This window comes from Seriola aureovittata, chromosome 5 (genome assembly GCF_021018895.1).
Source record: "Seriola aureovittata isolate HTS-2021-v1 ecotype China chromosome 5, ASM2101889v1, whole genome shotgun sequence".
Classification (NCBI taxonomy): Eukaryota; Metazoa; Chordata; class Actinopteri; order Carangiformes; family Carangidae; genus Seriola; species Seriola aureovittata.
In genome coordinates this window covers 7,676,087-7,696,190 of record NC_079368.1, presented here as the reverse complement: position 1 = coordinate 7,696,190, position 20,104 = coordinate 7,676,087, and the positions used below count along the sequence as shown (strand labels likewise).

General features: G+C 42.2%; 3 protein-coding genes across 4 annotated transcripts in view; 1 reads left to right on the top strand and 2 right to left on the bottom strand.

Moving 5' to 3' along the window:
- dock5 (dedicator of cytokinesis 5) overlaps window positions 1–6,987 on the top strand; it is a 30,233-nt gene extending 23,246 nt beyond the window's left edge. The window contains exons 32-51 of one of the 2 annotated variants that reach the window (XM_056376671.1): window positions 95–249; window positions 383–468; window positions 810–966; window positions 1,092–1,132; window positions 1,215–1,305; window positions 1,450–1,569; window positions 1,935–2,024; window positions 2,590–2,694; window positions 2,976–3,117; window positions 3,613–3,694; window positions 3,806–3,890; window positions 4,041–4,127; window positions 4,220–4,396; window positions 4,971–5,054; window positions 5,142–5,279; window positions 5,512–5,684; window positions 5,903–6,026; window positions 6,241–6,400; window positions 6,578–6,696; window positions 6,819–6,987. In XM_056376671.1, the coding sequence (XP_056232646.1) occupies window positions 95–249; window positions 383–468; window positions 810–966; window positions 1,092–1,132; window positions 1,215–1,305; window positions 1,450–1,569; window positions 1,935–2,024; window positions 2,590–2,694; window positions 2,976–3,117; window positions 3,613–3,694; window positions 3,806–3,890; window positions 4,041–4,127; window positions 4,220–4,396; window positions 4,971–5,054; window positions 5,142–5,279; window positions 5,512–5,684; window positions 5,903–6,026; window positions 6,241–6,400; window positions 6,578–6,696; window positions 6,819–6,920 (2,318 nt within the window). In that variant the 3' untranslated portion in view covers window positions 6,921–6,987. Of the gene's footprint in view, window positions 1–94; window positions 250–382; window positions 469–809; window positions 967–1,091; window positions 1,133–1,214; window positions 1,306–1,449; window positions 1,570–1,934; window positions 2,025–2,589; window positions 2,695–2,975; window positions 3,118–3,612; window positions 3,695–3,805; window positions 3,891–4,040; window positions 4,128–4,219; window positions 4,397–4,970; window positions 5,055–5,141; window positions 5,280–5,511; window positions 5,685–5,881; window positions 6,027–6,240; window positions 6,401–6,577; window positions 6,697–6,818 lie in introns of both variants that reach the window. The other variant, XM_056376670.1, reaches the window with a different exon arrangement.
- Window positions 6,988–11,533: 4,546 nt separating this feature from the next.
- On the bottom strand, window positions 11,534–12,711 carry LOC130169215 (uncharacterized). The gene has a single exon (XM_056375724.1). The coding sequence runs from the start codon at window positions 12,509–12,511 to the stop codon at window positions 11,534–11,536; it is 978 nt and encodes a 325-aa protein (XP_056231699.1). The 5' UTR covers window positions 12,512–12,711.
- A 2,255-nt stretch (window positions 12,712–14,966) lies between these two features.
- On the bottom strand, window positions 14,967–19,508 carry vsig8b (V-set and immunoglobulin domain containing 8b). Its single transcript, XM_056376681.1, has 8 exons — window positions 19,401–19,508; window positions 18,998–19,077; window positions 17,144–17,313; window positions 16,788–16,989; window positions 16,358–16,510; window positions 16,124–16,246; window positions 15,761–15,899; window positions 14,967–15,661 (listed from the first exon to the last, which is right to left on the bottom strand). The coding sequence occupies exons 2-8, from the start codon at window positions 19,068–19,070 to the stop codon at window positions 15,418–15,420; spliced, it is 1,104 nt and encodes a 367-aa protein (XP_056232656.1). The 5' UTR covers window positions 19,071–19,077; window positions 19,401–19,508; the 3' UTR covers window positions 14,967–15,417.
- Between the last annotated feature and the right edge of the window lie 596 nt (window positions 19,509–20,104).

Below are 20,104 nucleotides of genomic sequence, written 5' to 3'. Positions count from 1 at the left end.
TGGCCTCTGTTTGTTGAGAGATGAAAATGCGGCTTATTGCCTTCTCAAATCGTACTATGATATTTCTGTGTGATAATGTTTTGTTGTCCCTCAGGCCCCCACAAAATGAAGTTCATCCCAGCAATGGTCGGGCCCATGCTGGAGGTCACATTGGTGCCTCAGCCCGAGCTGAGGAAAGCTACCATCCCCATCTTCTTTGATATGATGCAGTGTGAGCACAACTTCAGCCCCGGACGAACATTTGAAACGGTAAAAAGCTATCTCAGAAGTTCAGCACTTTCTTGTTTTCTGTTTGAATTTGACAGAAGCTGCTCCTGGCTAAATATGACATTTGTGATGTGTATGATGGTGTGTTTTTTTAATTCCCTTCTTATCTTTGCAGTTTGAAAATGAACTGATAACAAAATTGGATCAAGAGGTAGAAGGAGGCCGAGGGGATGAGCAGTACAAAGTCCTGCTGGAGAAAACGTAAGGCAGAGGAGCAGATCAAACAGAAAATATTTCTTTCTATTCTAAGGGTTGTATAAGTTGTACAACACGCCGATGAAAAATCCTTCTGTGTAATAGGGAATACATATAAGAAAACAAAAAGCTTTTCTGAATGCCTGCAAGGCGCCAGAAGGACAAGAATCATAAGCAACCTCTAATCAATAGTAAACACTTGAGGACAGAATGTACGACCCCAGACGAGCACCAACAGATTTCAATGTGCTCGTCGAGAGGAAAGGCAGGCTTTGGCAAACTAAACTAGAAATAGCCCTTTACAGGTCGAGAGCAGTCTGTGAAGGACATTTGTTTTGTATGTGCAGGTTACTGGAGCACTGCAGACGCCACAGATACCTGTCACAGTCAGGAGAGGAGCTGGCTCTGCTCCTGAGCAGCCTGCTGGAGAATCTCCTGGCATACCGCACCATCACACACGATGAAAGTCCAGAGCACCGCATGAGCTGCACCGTCAACGTGCTGGTATGCTCTGTGCCTGTATTTACAAAGGGGCTAACACTATTTGTACATGGACATAAAGCAATTACCTGTGCAAATTGCTCGAGGGAGAATGTTTTTCTGAAATATGCAATTATATGTTTTTTCAGAATTTCTACAAAGAAAAGAAGAGGGAGGACATTTACATCCGGTGAATGAGATGGAAACATGGAGTGTGTATTTTGTTGACCAAAATTGCTACCTGCATTTAACTGATGTCCTTCTGTAACCAGGTACTTGTACAAGTTGAGAGATCTGCACTTGGACTGTGAGAACTACACAGAGGCGGCCTACACTCTGCTACTACATGCTGAATTACTGGAGGTCAGAGTTTGTTTTTTTTTAAGCTTAAACAGAGCTTAAAGCTTTTTTTTTTATGTTTGAGCTGTTTAACCTTTCCAGATATCACCATACTTCCAAATGTTAATTTGAGTGTTGATTTATTAACCTACAAATTTGCTTCATCAGTGGTCTGACAAAACCTGCGCTCCTCACCTGATACCGCGAGATGGGCAACATGTGTGGACCCAGCAGGAGCTGAAAGAGAGGCTCTTCCAGGAGATCATATGTTACTTGGACAAGGGCAAAGTGAGTATTCACTGCTCTGTGAGCTGCCGCCAAAAGTTTTTTTTTGTTTTGTTTTGTTTTTTTTTTTACACATAATGCACAAATTATCCTTAATAATGTGTGAAAACCGCCCTCTCAGTTCATATTGTGACACTCCAGAGGAAGTTACTAAAGCTCACACACTAGCCGCAGGTTCTTCTGTTGTGTAAGTATTTAGATCTCTTCATTGGCTGCTGCAGACTGACAGTTTCCCTTGAAGCGGTGAGGTGGGGCTTTTGCAGAAGACAGCCGTGGGAGCCAGATGGCAAAGTCTAGCTCGTGGTCCTGTGTTTTTATGTTCGTGTTTTATGTCTCCTTTTAACTGAGCGATGCACATGTCTTCTCAGATGTGGGAGAAGGCCATTGAGCTGGGAAAGCAGCTGGCCAAGATGCATGAGAGCCACATGTTTGACTTCATGGAGCTCAGCCAGCTGTTGGTAAGAGGATACGTGCATTGTAATTCAGCCCTACAAACAAAATACTGTCACTCCTTAAAGCATTAAAATACCCCGGAAAAAAAGGCAGCTTCATAAACTGTTATGAAAATGCAAATGATTTTATTGTTCCTGCCTGGTTTATACTATTGAAATAAGTCAGATGAGTAATAGTGGACAAGGATTGTGTGCCAGCTTGAGTGCGATTGGTTGAAAGAACAACTCAAGGCAGGGGAGAGGAGATAAGTGTTTGTTAGCCTGTTTACTCAACTCATTTCTACCCTGATAGTGTCTGCTGATGCTGTGGAATTTGAATGTATTATGAAGAATCTATTTATAAAGTCTCTTTGTGTTAATCGCTTGGTATGATTGTGCTCCAATAAGCTTTTCTCAAAATTACACAAAAGAAAATGAGAGTAAAAATGTTTTTTGTTGTTGTTGTTTTTTTCTTTTAGGATGTTCTTGGAATTAATTCATAATGAAAATGTCATTTTGTAACTACTAACAGACTAATTGAAACAATCAGTGTGCGTACTGCAACGTTATCATCTCGTTTGTGTTCTGTCAGAAAAAACAAGCCCAGTTCTATGAAAATATCATGCATGCGATGCGGCCACAGCCAGAGTACTTCGCTGTAGGATATTATGGCCTTGGATTCCCTTCTTTCCTCAGGGTAAGAAAATGATTACCTGTTTCAATAAATAGAAACTTTGAGAAACCTTCATGCCTGTGCTTATGGAGTGTGCTTGCTTTTTGAAACATTTCTTAGGGCAATGTGCAATAATGCCGATAAAGGTTATTGGCTTTTTGAAGACACAAGAGAACGTCAGGATGAATACAGACCTGTCAAGGCGTAGAGCAAGCACATCTCTCATGTTTTATGAAAAATGAGCTTGATCATAATTCTAGCCTTTCACTCAGTTTCATTTGTTGTGTTACACGTGTCTGCTGCAGAACAAGATGTTCATCTACAGAGGCAAAGAGTATGAGTGGCTTGAAGACTTCAGCTTAAAGCTGCTCTCCCAGTTCCCCAACGCAGTCCGGATGACCAGCACAGCTGCTCCTGGAGACGACATCAGCAGCTCCCCGGGACAGCGTATCCTCAACTAATGAGCCACACAAAAGCTTTTTAATTATCAAGATTTTTAGCCATTTTAGCCACACGGCTCTAGGGAAACGCATTCAGGATGAATTGTAAGATCTTGTCATCTAGCGACCTCATCAGATCAATATTTAATTTGTCCAGTGGGCGGGTTTATGACCTAACACCCTGCAAAACTAATTCCCATCAGTCTCAGCTTTAATTATGTGTTTATTGCTAATTAGCAAATATAAGCATGTTAATACACTATACTAAGATGGTGAACATGGTAAATAGTGCACTTGCTTAACATTAGCGTGTTAGCATTGTCGTTGTGAGCATTTAGCTCAAAGCATGGCTGTGCTTAAGTGCAGCCTGACAAAGCTGCTAGCATGGCTGTGGACTCTTGTTTCACAATTACAGGTTAAAAAAAAATTCTGATCCAGTACAACATTTCTTTATCTGCTCCTCCACACTGTTCCCGTTTTTATCCTTAGCTGAACTCCACAGACATCCAGTGCTTTACTGTCAAGCCTGTTCTCACTGTGCCACGCCAGTTTAAAGACAAGGGGGTTCCAGAGCAGATATTAAAGTGCGTAACAGAACACTTAAAGGCTGATTTATTTTCTCGTGAACACGCTGGGATTTATAGTTCTCTGGTCAAACCACTAACTCACTGCTGTCCTTCCCTGTTCTCTTGCAGCTATTACAGGACCAATGAAATGGACCAGTTCCAGTACTCCAGGCCCTTCAGGAAAGGTGAAAAGGATCCAGACAATGAATTTGCAGTGAGCACTTTTTAAATTTACTTTTAATTACTAAGCTCAGAAAAAAGGTATAAACAACCCTGTGTTTGCACATACCTCACTCTGAAGATTAATAAAGACATTAACAACGTCAGCCTTTATTGTGTTATTGATATTTACTCTGCCCTACAGACCATGTGGATAGAGAGAACAACTTATATTACCGCCTATCGCTTCCCTGGGATTCTGAAATGGTTTGAAGTCAAATCTGTCTCAGTGGTAAGAAGCAATCCTGATGCTCAGACTATGTTGTTCTTGTTTCTGTTTCCTCTAACGCATATTATTCTTCATGTAATTCTCCCGATGGGCAGGAGGAGATCAGTCCTCTGGAGAACGCCGTAGAAACAATGGAGATGGCCAATGAAAAGCTGAGTAACCTTGTGCAGCATCAAGCCTGTGATCGCTCGCTGTCCATCAACCCGCTGTCCATGATGCTCAGCGGCATCGTCGACCCAGCTGTCATGGGCGGCTTCTCCAACTATGAGAAGGTTTGATGTATTTCTTTAACATGACTATTTCTTTGTCTATTTGTGCACTTTGCTGAAAAAACAGTCAGCAATATTTAATCAGGTCATTTTACTGGGATTGCAGTGTCCTTGGAGCAAACACATGCAGAAAAAAACAAAACAGACAAGAACAACTCCATCCTACTTTACTTGCTACATACAGAGAAATAAAATAATTACATCTATCATAGCAATCACTGCTTAAAGACTGCACTGTATTTATTTTACCTGAACCTGCTAAATCAGCTTCAGGTTGTGTGCACAGTTGGTTCTCAAGTCATTGATTTGGAAAAGATTTTCACTGATATGAAACGTTGCCAAAATGCACTAATAACAAATAACTGCAACATTTATATGAATTTGTGGATTCTTTTTTCATTAACATGACTTCTGGCTGCCCTCATAAGCAGCAAAGTTTTATTCATGAGGGAGCCGCGGTGGCCTCCTTTGTCATGCTGTGAAAACCTTTGCGTTCACTGTTGCTCGCAGCCGTATTTTAAGCGAAAGCGTGTGTAAAAAAGCTGCCCAGTTTTCATCCTGTTTTCCTCCTCTTTAGGCATTCTTTACAGACACCTACATCCAACAGCACCCACAGGACCACGAGCGCATCGAGGTCCTCAAACACCTCATTGCTCTGCAGGTAAGTCCCTCCACCATCGTCGTCATTTACGTTGGCCTCGAAGCAGAAGACGTTTTGTAACGCTCAAGTGGCCGTCTTCCCCTCCAGATCCCTCTCTTGGCAGATGGTATTCGCATCCACGGGGAGAAGACGACGGAGCAGCTGAAGCCCTTACACAACCGTCTGGTTACTTGTTTCCAAGACCTTCGGGAAAAAGTGGAGAAGCATTATGGCGTCATAACCTTGGTGCGTTGCCAACCGCAAACTTAATTTAATGTAAGAGGGTGCCAACTTAAGCTATTGGCCCTCTTGCCTTCCTATCAAACGCTTCTCATTCAAAGCAGAGTGTACATTATATTAGCGCAGGACCATAAATCTTGCTTTAGCCAGCCCAGCACGACCCGTGTTTTGCCTGTCATTGTGCTCCTCCCCTGCCAAGATTCCCCCGATGATGCTTAATCCCATTTGTGTGTCCCAGCCCTGCTCTCTCACTGAGAAGAAGAAGAGTCGCGTGGGCTCCGTGGTGATGCCCTACATCCTGTCCTCCACCCTGCGCCGCATGTCCACTGTCTCAACCCTCTCCAACGCCTCCTCAGGCCTCTCCAGCGGCTACGCATCCTCGGATGGGCCCTCCTGCATTTCCTCCCAAGAGTCAGTCCCTTCATCCTCTCTCTGCTTCCCTTGTCTACTTCTCCCACTCTCTGTCTCCGGTTTGGAGTTTTGTGTTCTTGTTTTGCCTCCACTATGGAGGCTGTTTACTTCAAACACTGATTTTGTCTTTGCTCAAATCAAAAGTTTGTCTCTCTGATTGTATGTTCCTATCTCCGCCTCTGATTGTTCACAAGCAGTTCCTTGTCGTCCCGTCCCAGCGATCGCAGGGCCTCTGTTCTGTCCCGCTCAGAGGAGGACAACAGGATTGCTAGAAAGAACAGGAAGGACTGGAGCGTGAGCAAATCCCAGGTCTTACTGGAGAGGCAGTCAGACACAGATGAGGTGTGCAGGAGCTATTTTTACACATATGTTCTGCTATTTTCATTTCTATCTAAAACATACTGTACCTACACTCAGGTGATTATATAAGCTGTTTGCAAGTCTTGGAGACCATTTCATCCTAATATTAAGTCTCTGTTATTTGGTTGTGAATTGAGAATACCACCATTACTGCCTTACACGAATGCCTGTATCTTTGTTTTCCACTTTTTTCCAGACACCTCCAGAGAAGCAGCAGAGGCCCAAGAGTTTACAGTTAGGAGACCGACGACTTACCCTCACCCTGTTCCAGGGTGTTTCATCCCAGCTCAGCCTGTCCAACCCTCTCAGCCCGCTGCCTGCCTCTCCGCACACACCGCACACACCACGCAGCTCCAGTACGTAGCAGAGAAAGATACTGCTGCACTCTCTGTCTTCATTTTACTTTCTCTTAAAATCAACCTCACACACAGAAAAACGAGGAATATCTGGTGTATAGCCCTAATCAGGTCATACGCACATATTCACTGATGCATGTGGTCTGAAAAGCTTTTATTTCCTTTCTCCTGTGGTAGGTTACTCATCGCTTCTCAGTGACAATGATGCCAATACATTTGACACCCCAGGGACCCCACCACCCATGCCTCCGAAGAAACACCCGCACGAGATTGACAACCTCAGGATCTCTTCAGAGGTACAACTGCTTGCAAAAAATAGCACCTTCACACTAATGCATATTTAATGGCATGTAAACGTTAAAATATTCAGTTTTTATTTCCATTTGAAGTCCTAGCCTGAACTCTTCTTTCCCCACAGTTCACTCCTCCGCTGCCGATGAAGATTGAGAGCAAGCCTCCTCCACCGCCTCCGAAAACACGGAAGTCGATGTTCCCCTCGTACGAGCACACCCCCCAGTAAGGCTACACCTACGCGCAGGCCTTAAAGATTTTCACTAATTCTCTGATTTGGCTGCGATGAAAAGTGCAGTTTCCATCTATGTGGGATGTAAGCAAGATATTCGGGGGGGGGGGGGTCTTTCTGATGCAAGTCAGTAATAATTCCAAACAGTCCTTTGTTCTCGAGTTTTAGCAGTTTTGTTTTTAAGCCGCAAGGAAGTATATGTATGGGGTTATCGTCATAATAGTGTACAACTGTGGAGCAACAATTTCGAGTGCATAAGGTCACTACAGCCTTGGATTCAATGTGGGTTTTTTTTAAGAGTTAATGAAATAATGATTAGATGCTTTTATTCTTTATTCTTATTATTGAAGAAAAGACACTATGATGTTTTTTTTATCACTTGCAGGGAAAAGGAATGACCAATGTTGCAATGTAATATTTTATTTTTATGTGTTGGAGTGACACTGGATGAATTATTTCCCCCCTCGCTGTGTACCGGCATTCCAGATCTGAACAGGAAAAAGCTGCATTAGACACAATGTCGAACTTGATCAAGAGCAGGGAACACAATGTACAGAATGTAACTGATGTTTGGAAATGTAGTTATTTTGTGTTTGATGTCGGTGTTGATTAATACCATGGTCAAACCCAATTTCCCTACACCACGATGTTTCAGAAACACTGGATGGCATTATTGAATGTGGTACAGATTACGCGTTTGTTCTGATGTTTATGATGAAATGAATACTGTAACTGATGCTTCCAAACTGCATCACATTGATGTTGATGTTCAGTGGCTGTTTTTCTTTGAAGGAATAGTTCAGCATTTTGGGAAATGGCCTTATTTGCATTCTTGCCAAGAGTTGAATATCAGATATGATACACAGATACGCATGTCTGAAAGGATATATACAGAGCTGGATCCAGCACCTTGATAGCTTAGCTTAGCATAAAGACTAGGAATGGAGGGAAACACTTAGCCTGGCGAAAAGCAGTTCAGAACACACCTTGGTTTTTGTACAGATCAAATAAATGAAATATAAGGCGCTGATTAGTGAACTTTCGTAACACTGGATTCTGTTAACTGTGGATTGAGACAAGCTAGCCGTTTCATCTCTTTATGCTAAGCTAAGCTTACCGGCTGTCACCTTCAGCTGCGTATTTACTGTACAGACATGAGGTAGGTATCAACCTCCAAGTATAACTCTGGATAAGGAAGCAGAGAAACACATTTACCAAAATTTTGACATGGTCCTTTAAAGAACACAAACCGCTGTATGGTACAAGTATAAATGCCTTTGAAGTTCACTTTAGTTTTATATTTCAGGTATAGATAGATTTCAGTTCTTTATTGAAATTTAAATTATTGCTATTCATTAAAATTTTAATATTTCCATTGTTTTGCACACCCAGTGTGTATAGAGATGGTTTATTTGTATGCAGAGTAATTTGGGTCTAATTTCAGCATACTGCTCTAATGTGCACTGTTTAAATTTTTATGTGCCTTCAGAGTGCTAAATCTATGCATGTAAGCTGTTTTGAAAATGATCAAGTTGAATTCATAATTAAGCTGTCAGTATTTTAGTTATATTTTTAAATTTTAAATTGTTTTACAAGGGATAAACTCTTTTGTACGATACATTTTTCCTAATAAGGATTAAAGAAACTTTATACAAACAATGCCTCAAGAGATGCATAATGATCTTTTTTATGAACAAACTGTTGACTGAACAAAAATAAAGATGTATTAAAAGACCAGCAAACTCCTGTGTTTTTTTTTTTTTTTGGTGTCATTTATCATTTTAGAGGCATCCTCTCCATCTTTTAATTACGATCCTGTCGACATAGTGAATACAGGTAACTCCCTGCGCCCTCCCTGGAAACTCCTCCACTCACACAGACAGTCATTTTGATGCTACTGATGGTTTGAAAAATTACCCATTCAAGCTAAAAACATTAAACAAATTGGTATGAAATGGTTGATTTATGCATTTCAGGTACAATTACAGTAGGTGTAGGAAAATGATGCCTCTTTAGCTCACGCTGATGCAAGTGCTAAAGAGGCATTATCTGGGGAGGCCGTCTGCAGGGAGGAGTTTATGAGATGTTTATAGGAGTTGTGTGATGGGTGCTGGTCTTGCTAATCTGAGTTGTTAATGGCCTGTTCCTTCCTGTCAGATAGTGAGGTACAGGACATCGCTCTCGCTGCAAGTCTCAGGAGAAATGACTTATTTGAAGTGAGGTTCACCCATGCAAGAAGAGCAGCTCTGCAACTGGCAGCTTCAGCCTCCTCAGGAGCATCTCCATAGAAACGATCTTCATACCATAAACATGTTTACAAATTCATGCTGTATAGAAATATGAGGACATCAATCATAGCAGCTTCCCTTCTTTTATTTATATTGCAGATGTCTGTCCAGCCTCCTCTTACTGACGATCAGCCGATGACACATGAATGTCTCATTTTAAATTGTCATGAGTCTAAGGTTTCCTTTACCATCAGTGGAAAGCAGTTGGAAGTTGTTTTTTTCCAGCAGATGGATGCAAACTCTAAGGCATCATTTCCCTGTGGTACATTTAGGTCTGGTCTTAAGTGCAGCTTTTATATACCTGCACTGCCCCTCTACAATTAAGAGGGAAATGTACTATTTACTCCACTACATTTATCCGACAGCTAGTTTTCCGATTAAGAATTAAATGAAAACATGAAATACAATATAACACACTGTTAAAGATTACACCAGTGGTACAAAACCCTCATTGGTTTGTGACCCCGTACAGAAAGGCTGTGTCTAGTTATCACATTGCATAAGTCTTGGAGTTGTTAACAGTTCCACCAAAGAGATATTCACTCTCAACCTTGCAGATGGTTTCATTCAGGTAGCTGTTTTCAAGTCCAAGGAGGTGAAATTATCTAATATCTCACTGAAAAAAAATATCCAAGGTTGCAGAAAATCCAAAACTGTAAGAATACAACACTTACCCTAACCCCTTGATTTGGGAGCCAAATGGGACCAAACTAACTCTGTGCACAGTAGTTAATACCTTCTTCATCTCAACCAGCTACAAATACAAGTGAAAATGCTGCTTAGACACAAATGCAAAGGCATCAACAATGTGAAAATGTGGGGTTGCCTCATTGGCTCGCCTGGTAGAGTGCGTACCACATGGGCTTAGTCCTAACCACAGCGAACCTGACCTTCCTGTCTAACTCTTACTGTCCTATCAGAATAAAGGCAAAAATGCAATTTGAAACAACAATTTGAAAATATTATATATTCTAATACATCAGTCACAGAAGCTATTTTTCTGCTGAATAAATTCAAAGTACGTTTTGCTGTTAATGCCTGTGTAATTTTGCTTAAGGCTATTACTTGTAATTGCGTATTTTATATTATAAATCATCTCAATTCTTCTCCAAATAAAAAATGTAAAGAGTAAAGACAGTGAATAATATTCCACCATTAGCATTGCATCCATATTGGCCACTATTTTGAGCTGCTCTCCCCCCCGTCATGCTAAACCCACCTCCCTCCCACAGAGAGAGACAGGACAGGAGGGGTCGAAGCCGAGGCCTTGGTGCGACTTAACTCGCCTGCATCAAAGGAAAATATGCCCTCCCTTACTTTGTCCATTTAGCTGCCGGAGGGATCCCCAGCCTGTGTGTGGAGTGGGATTAGCTGCACTATTGTATCTCCGCTTTGAACCTCACTAGGTGGTGCCAGAGGGTGTGAACTAATGGAGCATTGCAAAGAGATCTGCTGCATTTTTTAAACCTCTATTTACTCAGGGTAGGTTTGCTGGGCATGAGTGCACTTTTCAGGAACGCCCAGCTTCACACCCACACACACACGCACACCCACACACCCACACACACACACACAGAGTTACAGTTACACACCTGGGAGCTGTCGAGTGCAGGCACACACACCTCTGTTGAGGACCAGTGAACAGATAAACAAGAGAAAGTGGTGATTACATGTGCTTTTCCCCATCAAGTCAATTTTTCCTCCCTCTCTCTCTCTCCCGACTGGTACGGGAGTTTGGTCCGGCAACCGTCCGGTTACAAACACACTCAGTCAGGTCGCAGCTTTAAACCATCTGCAACCTGACTGAGGAAAAAACCTCTTAAAACCTCTGTGATGAAAAAAAAAAGAAGAAAAAAAGAATGTTGTGGAAGGTTGTGCATACTTTCTTGTTTTATTAATATGCTCTGTACTCACACCACAGTCACATGTATTTTTCAGCATTTTTAGATGGGTCCCGAGTTACATCATGTCCACGCAAAAATTCTTTGGGATCTATTTTACAGCCCCTACTATTATTTGTCCTCATGAAATATTAATATTGATAGGTACAGTCTGATGAGTTTGTGATTGGATGGTGAGGTGGTTACCTGGCTGCTGTGATCTGTGCATCACTCTGCCTTCTCTGCTCTTACTGACTAACAGCTAAATTACCTTATGGTTGAAAGAAACTGTAATAAATGGTGATACAGCAGGACAGTAGTCATTACTGAAATTGCTGGCACATAAGATAAAAGAATAAGTTACTTCAAAGTTTTTAATAAGTTCAGACAATGACCAATTGATTTCAGCACAAAGACCTCCACTGCAAAGCAAATTGGCTTTTCACTTTTTTACTTTTGCAGGAGCGCTGGGTTTGGCGTTTCGTTCAGGCACCTTCAGACAAGACAAACGCGGATACTCATCCAGGCAGACATTAACGTCGTGCATCAGAGCTTTCCAGAGACTCTTCTTCCCATAGATCAGCACCACGGCGGTGACAGTCGTGTAGATGGCCGTGAAGAGGAAGGTTAGCGTGATGACGTTGTCGTGGTTCACGGCCATCTGGTAGTTCACGTACAGGTCGACCACGAGGAAGACAGTGAAGGCGGCCACCAGGGATAGAGCCATCTGAATCACCCTCATCTGAGAGCCCAGCTTTGGGGCGTGGGCTCCGTTGGTGCTGGCTTTCATGTGACGGAGGTGGATGGCCAGGTGGACGGAGATGGAGATGCAGCATTTCGCCATGAGCAGCCCCGGCAGTACATCAGCGAGGAGCAGATAAATGATTTCATAAATCTGGCCAGAGGGGGTGTCGGGCAACAAAACCCCACAATCTTTGTTCCCGATGGTGTTGTTGTCAGTGTGAAACACCACAAGCATCGGCATGCAGGTGCCCAGGCCGCACAGGGGGATGAGAAAAACCGTTAAGGTCACGTGCTTGAGGATGGCGGCCTGGATCCGTGTGTAGCAGTGGTTGGGTGTGCTCACCAGCTTGGTGCTGTAGTAGAAAGTGAGGAAGCCGGTGTCCCACATGATGGTGAACTTGAGGCTGGAGATAATCAGTAGCATGACGGTGTAAGGCATCTGAGCCATGCGACACTTGCTGTCCACCTCGTCCATGGTCATCCAGAAGTAACAGACCAGCTGGTGAGCCATGTCGGCCACCGACAGAGCCACGATGATGGTCTCGCTGGGACTCCACTGCTTCTTCTGCTTATAATTCAACAGACTCCTCAAGAAGATATATGCATTGAAGAAGACAGTGGTGACAGCAAACAGACCTGTCAGTACCCAGAGCGCAAATTTATTTGCCCCCAACATAATGAGAATCTTTACCCCGAACACATCTGCAGTGTAAACTTTTATGGGAATAACTTAATCTTTATACCTCTGTGTACCACTCAGCAGTCTGTGTGGGGCTCTCAAGTGTTTTGTTTTGGCTGTGTTCAAAGAGATGACAAGAAGGCAGAAAATTATGCACACACACTCCAAACCAGACGATTCTTCATTTCCGCCGCAGAATGGAATCAGTCACAGTTTGTCACTGGGGCCTGGGGAAAAGATTCGCACATTTAGCTTTTGAAATACATAAAACAAATCCAAATAGTCTCAATTAAAATCTTCTATTATGATTCGAATATATGTGAAATCTGCAGTTTAGGTGGCCGTACGCAAAGAGCAGCTGAGTTGAGAAGGTTAGCGCAATTAGAATAAGAAACATCTTCCATTTTTACCTCAACGCTCCCCTGGGTCGGATGAGGCTTTTTATCACTCTCAATCCTACTCAAGGTTCCTGCTTACATTGTGTTTGTCGGCTCGTCGTCACAAGTCGTTGTCAGACTCAATACCTTTGGCTGCAGCTGAAGAATCCTTTTGTTTTGTTTATCCAAGCATTAAGCCTAGCCTGGAGTTGTCTGCTGGATGCACACAGCAAGGTGAAGTCCTTGGATTTAATTGTTCCTTGACTGGGATTTATACATAAGCATTAGATATGATTTGCATCAGTGTATTTGCATTGACACGAGGTGGGCAGGATATGTGCTCATTATGGATCTCCGGTGACTTTACTGTATGTTGATCATCGCAGCATGACACATGCAAATGGCTGTTCCTGCTTGGTCACATATTTACAAGCACCAAACCACACACACACACACACACACACACACACACACACACACACACACACACACACACACACACACACACACACACACACCTATTTACCATATTTACCAGATAAGAAAAGCAAATCACCTTTGAATCACCTTCAGGAGCCTTGCTAATGCAGCACCTTATCACTGTAGTTTGTGCCGTGGGGGACACCGACTTTGTAGACAGACGTTTAACACGACGCTGACTTCAATTGTATTTCAGATTCATTTATATTTCTTCTTTGTCTAATTTACATACATCCAGCCAAACCAAGATCCTAATTACATAAACATTCGATATGGCTTCATGAATAACACCTCCACTTAGTTAAATGTAGCCTGTTTATGTCTTAAATACCAAACAATCCAAAGCTGAATTTCAAGGCCAGATTTTGCCTTTTTGCACAGTAGCATAAAACAATCTCTTTTTGACAAAAAGCTCTTTGAAACTGGATGTGAGAGCAAACTCTGCAGTGGGAGCCCTTCAAATAATTACTTTGCTAACGCTGTTAAAAGTTCTGCCTTCTAAGAAACTTATTAAAAGAAGAGATTATGTGGTTTCCGACTGTGGTTGCCAGACAAGTATTTGTAATTAATTATTGTGTCTACTGCCCCAGTTCAAGCGTGGATCAAAGGATGTGTACGCACATTAAAAAAAGACTTTTGTTCACAGAGAACTGGTCCTTCTGATGGTCGCTAACAGAAAGATACAGACAATATCAATCAATTTGTCTTCATGTGACGCAAACGAATCAAAAGGTCGAACGCAGCAGAGGCAAATAGTAAACATCTTTTGTTAGTGTGTGTTTGTGTGTGCTGTCACTGTAAATAAAATAAAAACTCACTGTTTAGAAACAAGTGCATTTCTTGCATGTTTAAAATCATTACTGTGGGGCCCGCAAACCTTCACCACTTCTAGCAGCTCTTATTAATTCAGCGTACACCTTTTGAAGATTGGTCCAGGCCATTTGAGGCTCTTTTGAAGAGAGGCGGGGCCGTAGGCACAGTGCTGACTCTGCCCGCTGAGGGTGGCAGCTGCAGGTTAGCGCCTCAACTGCGAGCTGTTCCTCCAACAACTAGTTTACAGGCTGCTGGAGAAACGCACCACACAAACAAGGCAATTTTGCTGGGGGGGGGGGGGGGGGGGGTTGTTGTGCAAATGCCAAAATTTTCCACAAGGCAAATGCACATAAAAAGATCAGATTCAAAATTGACTTCACTGTCTCCCAATATTCCGGCTATTCTCAAAGTTTGAATTTGTATTGATCCAATTACAGCCGTGAAAACACCCAGTCTCCTCACTGAGAGATACGATGCTTGTCTGGCCATGTTTATGCACCGAAATAAGAATCACAAAGTTTTGAACCAAGTCTATTTTTAATGATCTCTCCAAACTCTCGGACATCACGACCCGCTCCAATTAAGTCGCATTTGAACCTCTGACCATAAAAAAAATGTGACTGTTTAAAACAAAATTACTGATTAAGGTTTATCTTTTTCAGAAGGGTTAAACATTCTGCGTCCTCTGAGTGGGAGATTTCATATGTTTCTATTGTAATTCTATTGTGTCATGGAGCCAAGACACAAAACTCTGAATGTAGACAGGATATCCATCAGTCCTCTCCTTGTGGAAAAATGTTTTATTGTACATATTTAAAAAAAAAAAAAAAAAAAAAAAAAAAAAGTAATAAACTGAAGCTTCATATCCATCATAGAAAAAAATAAAATAAAAACACAAATATTTTAACTATGTACATGTACACACAGCTTTAGCTTAATCAGTGTAATAATGACTTAAATTATAAGAACCTATTCTTATATGTCCTAGAGTGCATCGTGAAAGTCAGCCAGTTGCACATTTACGTTTGTCCAAGGGCTGAGGTAAGATTTTAGGAGTCTCCAATATACCAGAACTCCCATTGTTCTCCAGTTAAACATATGATACTGCACCATTTGTCAAAAAACATACTGTTCATTCTTTACAAGATAATTTATCATCAAAGTAAAGTTTTTCATTCTTCTTCTGTAGTTTGATACTAAAGATAGAAAGTCTTTTATGCAGTTTGATTGTCGCTACACAGGGTATCCGTATTGATGGTCGTACTGAAGGGGAGCAGGTCTGTCCCCTGCAGTAGGTGGCTGTGTCGACCTGGTACTCCCGCCTGTGTAGACGGAACCGCGTTGAGATTCACGGATACTGGGCAGGTGGTTCCCCACCGAGCTGTAGTGCACCCCGGGGTGGGTGCGGTACCCCATCACTGAGCGAAGGCTGGAGTTCCTGCTGGAGGGTCGGCTCTCTGGGGCCGGGGCGTCCTCCCTGAGGAGACAATAGTCACATGGGTCTCAAACAGATGGTTCCTCTGATTTTGGATGATTTCATGAGTGCTTGAAATTGTTTCCAGCAGTGATGCAATACCTTATTTCATTCGCGACCTCTTTCTGATAGCGACGCTTATGGCAGCAGCAGATCAGGAGCCAGATGAGAAACAGGAGGAGGAGGAGCAGCAAAATAGCACCTATCACCGCCCCAACGATGACACCCGCCTTATTGGTAGCTAAAAGAGAGGACATGGTGCTTTAAGATCAAACAGATGCCGCTCTCATTCTTTACAGTCATGAATTCCAGCTTCAACAAAAGGCTCACATGTGATCTTGCTACTTGCATCACACACTGCAGCAGACACTCAAACCATGCAGAAGCAAAATAAAAAGGTGCCTTTAGGATATAAGAACGTTAAGTACTTAAAAGTAAAATTAGATGATGATAAAATAGACTTACGGTTGTATGCATGCAGTTCATATTTACACTGTGCTTTGCCGACATAATTTTTCGCCTCACACATGTAAGTTCCAGTGTTGCTGTCTGTATGGTTACTTATCAAAAGCTCCCCAGACTCTGAGTCTGAATGAAAGAGGAGAGCATTCAGTTCAATTATATTACACAAATACAGCATCATGAATGTGTGTATATGCTTCTAGAAAAGCTGTTTTGTCTGTAGGGTTGCTTCCTCACTTTGGGTTGCAGTGGCTGGTATTGCACCTCCGCTCTCTCTCTTCCACAGATAAGTGAGAGGAGTGTATCCCTTAGAGGATTTGCAGCGGAGGGAGACCGGGCCACCTTTCTCCTCGCCACCTTCCACCCAACACTTTGGCACTGATGGGGGAACTAGTGAAAGGAAATAAAGAAACACATGGCATAAAAACTTCTTTTTTTTTTCAAGAGTTATGCGTCAATGCTTTGGCTCAGGGGAGAGTTGAAGGTGTGAAGGAGCAGAACAGGTCTGGGTCTGGCTACAGAGAAACGATGAGAGAAACGATGAGAGGAGGAGAAACTAGAAAGAGCCCAAACATTCCTCCTGAATGACAGCGACGTTTAAAAGAAGAATGAGAGTGTGCTGAGGAAATGAACAGGTAAAACCAGTATAAAGGAATTTTTTCCTCACCCATCACCACCAGAGTGACTTTTCGCATCTCGACACCCGGGGCCTTCTTGACTTTACACTGGTAGGTGGCTGTGTCTGAGAGCCTCACATCGGAGATGGAGATGGAAGCGTCTCCCAGCTTGGGGTCTGCTATGAAGCGGAGCCTCTTGGAGATGCTGGTGTCTCCGTAGTAGTGCATCTGGCCCCCTGTATATGATAAGATCTGAGATGCAAAGACTGCACTGAGTGATCTTCAAAGCAGTTTTTATTTTCACGAAGAGAGCCCAGAGCTAAAAGACAACCCACCCTCTCGCTTGATTAATCCATGCTAAAGTCAACTGTCCAAACGACCTCCCTCACTGTCCTCAAACACCTACCAGTGTGTCTCTCTGCGTCATGTCTGGGCTGAGGCTGTACCACTCGATGTCCAGATCTCCTGTGTCTCTTGGGCCGGGGGTGTAGGTGCATCCCAGTTGGACTGTGTCCCACTCGGGTTTCCGAATGGTTTGTGGCCCCGAGGATGTTATCTGCATCGCCTCCGTCACATCTGATGGGGCCAGAAACGTTTTTGGTCAGATCTCATAATAGAGGTTACAGTTCATCCTCCCTCTGACTTTCATAATCATCCACGCTGGCCAAAAGACAAAACATTATAAAAAAACCCAAAACAAAACAATGTCCTCTCTCAAATGCATTAATATTTTTTCCTCACTTAATGACATTCAAGCTCTGGGCCTGTGCTCGTAAACAGTCTCAGAGTGGAGTAGGACTGCTGATCTGTGTCTAATTGGCCTCTTAAGTCAAACTGAAGATTTGAGTGTTTGGAGCTGAAATAAGAGTAAAAATGACTTATGTATTAATTTAAAACTCTCATTCAGGCTCATTAATTGTCAGAAATTTATTGGTAAATGATCTTGAAAACTGAATAAATGAGCAAACATGAAAAAACACAGTTGACGAGTGGCTGTTAAAATCTGTCTTGGAGCTGACACACACCCTGCTGACTCATTGTTTACGGCTGTGAATTTTAATTATTCTTGATAGCTTGTCATTTATAGAAAAAACTCAATGCTAATTATTATTATTATTATTATTATTATTATTACGTGGCAGCACTTTTCAACAGATCCCAGTTATTTATCTTGGTAATGTAGTAATTTAACTTTTTAGATGTTTAACCTTCACTAAATATCCAAATGGAGCAGGCAGATAAATCAAATCAACTTCTCATCATTAAATCCACTATAACTCTCTGAAAACACTTTAATGCCACTGCAACAAAACAAAGTATGTCAGAGGTATTTATGAAAGCGTGTAAATGGCAGATGTGATGAAGGGAGCCTGAAAAAAAGCTCACATTAGTCACTCAAATGTTTAGACTGTGAAAGCCCCCCCTGGGCTCAACACTGTGATCTACGGAAGATGTGTTTCCTATGTGCAGAGGCAGCTAAGCTAACTTGCCAGTAAACGCAGTCACTAAGCTTAATACAAAGAGCTGCAAATATTCAAATCCTCTGCACCTCCTCGGTGCCACAGATGGCGGGCTGGGGTGACACTTTCCTGTCACTTTACTACAAAGAGGTTGCACTGCAATTTAAAGAATCAATCAAGGCTCTAGTAATACCAGTACACTGATCTAATGAGGTGGTGCAAAATGAAGAGTTAGGAGGTTTTTGTGGGATATGATAAGAGTTTTGCATGTATCTTATATGTTCAGGCTGTTTTCTCTCTGCTTCATGCTTTTGATTTAATTTTACTTCTGTTTTTTAAGCTGTGTAAATATTAAATCCGGCAGCTTGGATTTAAGCCTGAGACTAATTTCCCCACTGGAGATAATAAAGTCTCTTTATGGTCTAGCTTTACTAACACACACAGCAACCTGACCCTCATCAGCTGCAACAGAGGTGTGGATGTTATGCAGGATACCTGTCGGCCACTCACATTATATATACATGGTTCATCGAGCTTCTGCAATGCAGTTCACTCAATGACATTCAGATCGTCGGCTAAGAGCTTGTCAGGCCGGTCAGGCTATCGCATGAATCACTGATCAGACTTGAACCACCCAGAAAAAAACAAAACACCTGTTATCTGAGTGATCACATATTCTCCGCTCTGCATGTTCAGAATATTTAAGTCTGATAAAAGAGCAGTCAGGGGGCAAACAAGGGAAATCAGAGAAGTGTCAGGTGTGATATTTGCTTTGGCGTGAGATATGAAATTAGACTCACCTGTCCTCAGCTGGATCGTTACCAGAAACAGCACAGTCACTTTTAGCTTCATGCCTGTGAGTGCGGGCTCCATAATGACCCTGAGAGCAAATGTAACAAGAAGTGAAAGAATTATTCTTGGAATGTCCTTTCAGCAACTGTCTGATATTTTTGAACACCTCTTATTTCATTTCATACAGGTGAAAAGATCTCTACTCGCATAGTTGTCAACCACCTCTCTCAATACAGTCATCTGAAATCTAACATGCTAACACTGGAATGGAAGGATATGTGAATATCAATGTGAAACAAAAAGTACTCGTACAAACTGTTTCTTTCTTCACCAAACACCACAGAGAAAAATTTAATGGAGTTCTGTGGAGCAATAAGGTTTAAAGAGGAAAATAAAATAGCTCTGACATACCTTAAAATGAAGAAATATCCCAAAGTATGTGCTTCAAGGCCAGTCTCTGTTTCAGTACTGGTGAAGTTTGCTTATTTTGCTCTCAGGTGAAACTCGGCAGCAGTAAGGGTGGCCCCACCCTCTCTGTCCATAGTGCATCTGTTGGCCACTCCTAGAGTTAGACATGTCAAACCTCTTACAATACCATATAAAGGGTTTCGCTTTTGGAAACTTACATGTTTATGGTTTGGAAACTCGTTTCTATATATTAAAAATATATAATTAACTTTAACTTTAACTAAGTTTTCTTCTTACTGTGGTGAATATGTTTTCTAATCACACACCTGTGAACAGTAGCTGATGGCACAAATTAATGATTACCTTCCTTGAGTTGAGTAGTTCAACAACAATGTTGCTGTGCTGCTTTTTTTTTAAATGCAGGTGAACATACAGTATCTATCATGTGTCTTTCCATTATAATGAGGTCATAACTTCCTGTGTGCAGCTGTGCCTCAATAAAACAAGGTTTCTTCAGGATTTAATGTAGTTTGAATATGTAAAGTAGTTCTTCTTTACAGCCATGCAACCCCTTTAAGTGAGAGCAGCTACAAATTGGTGCTACATTTCCTACACAACCCTTCCCCCCGACACACCCTACTGTCACACCCGTGAAAACACACTCTGTTATTGTTGCTCACAGACAAACGGCCGACAGCGACACGCGT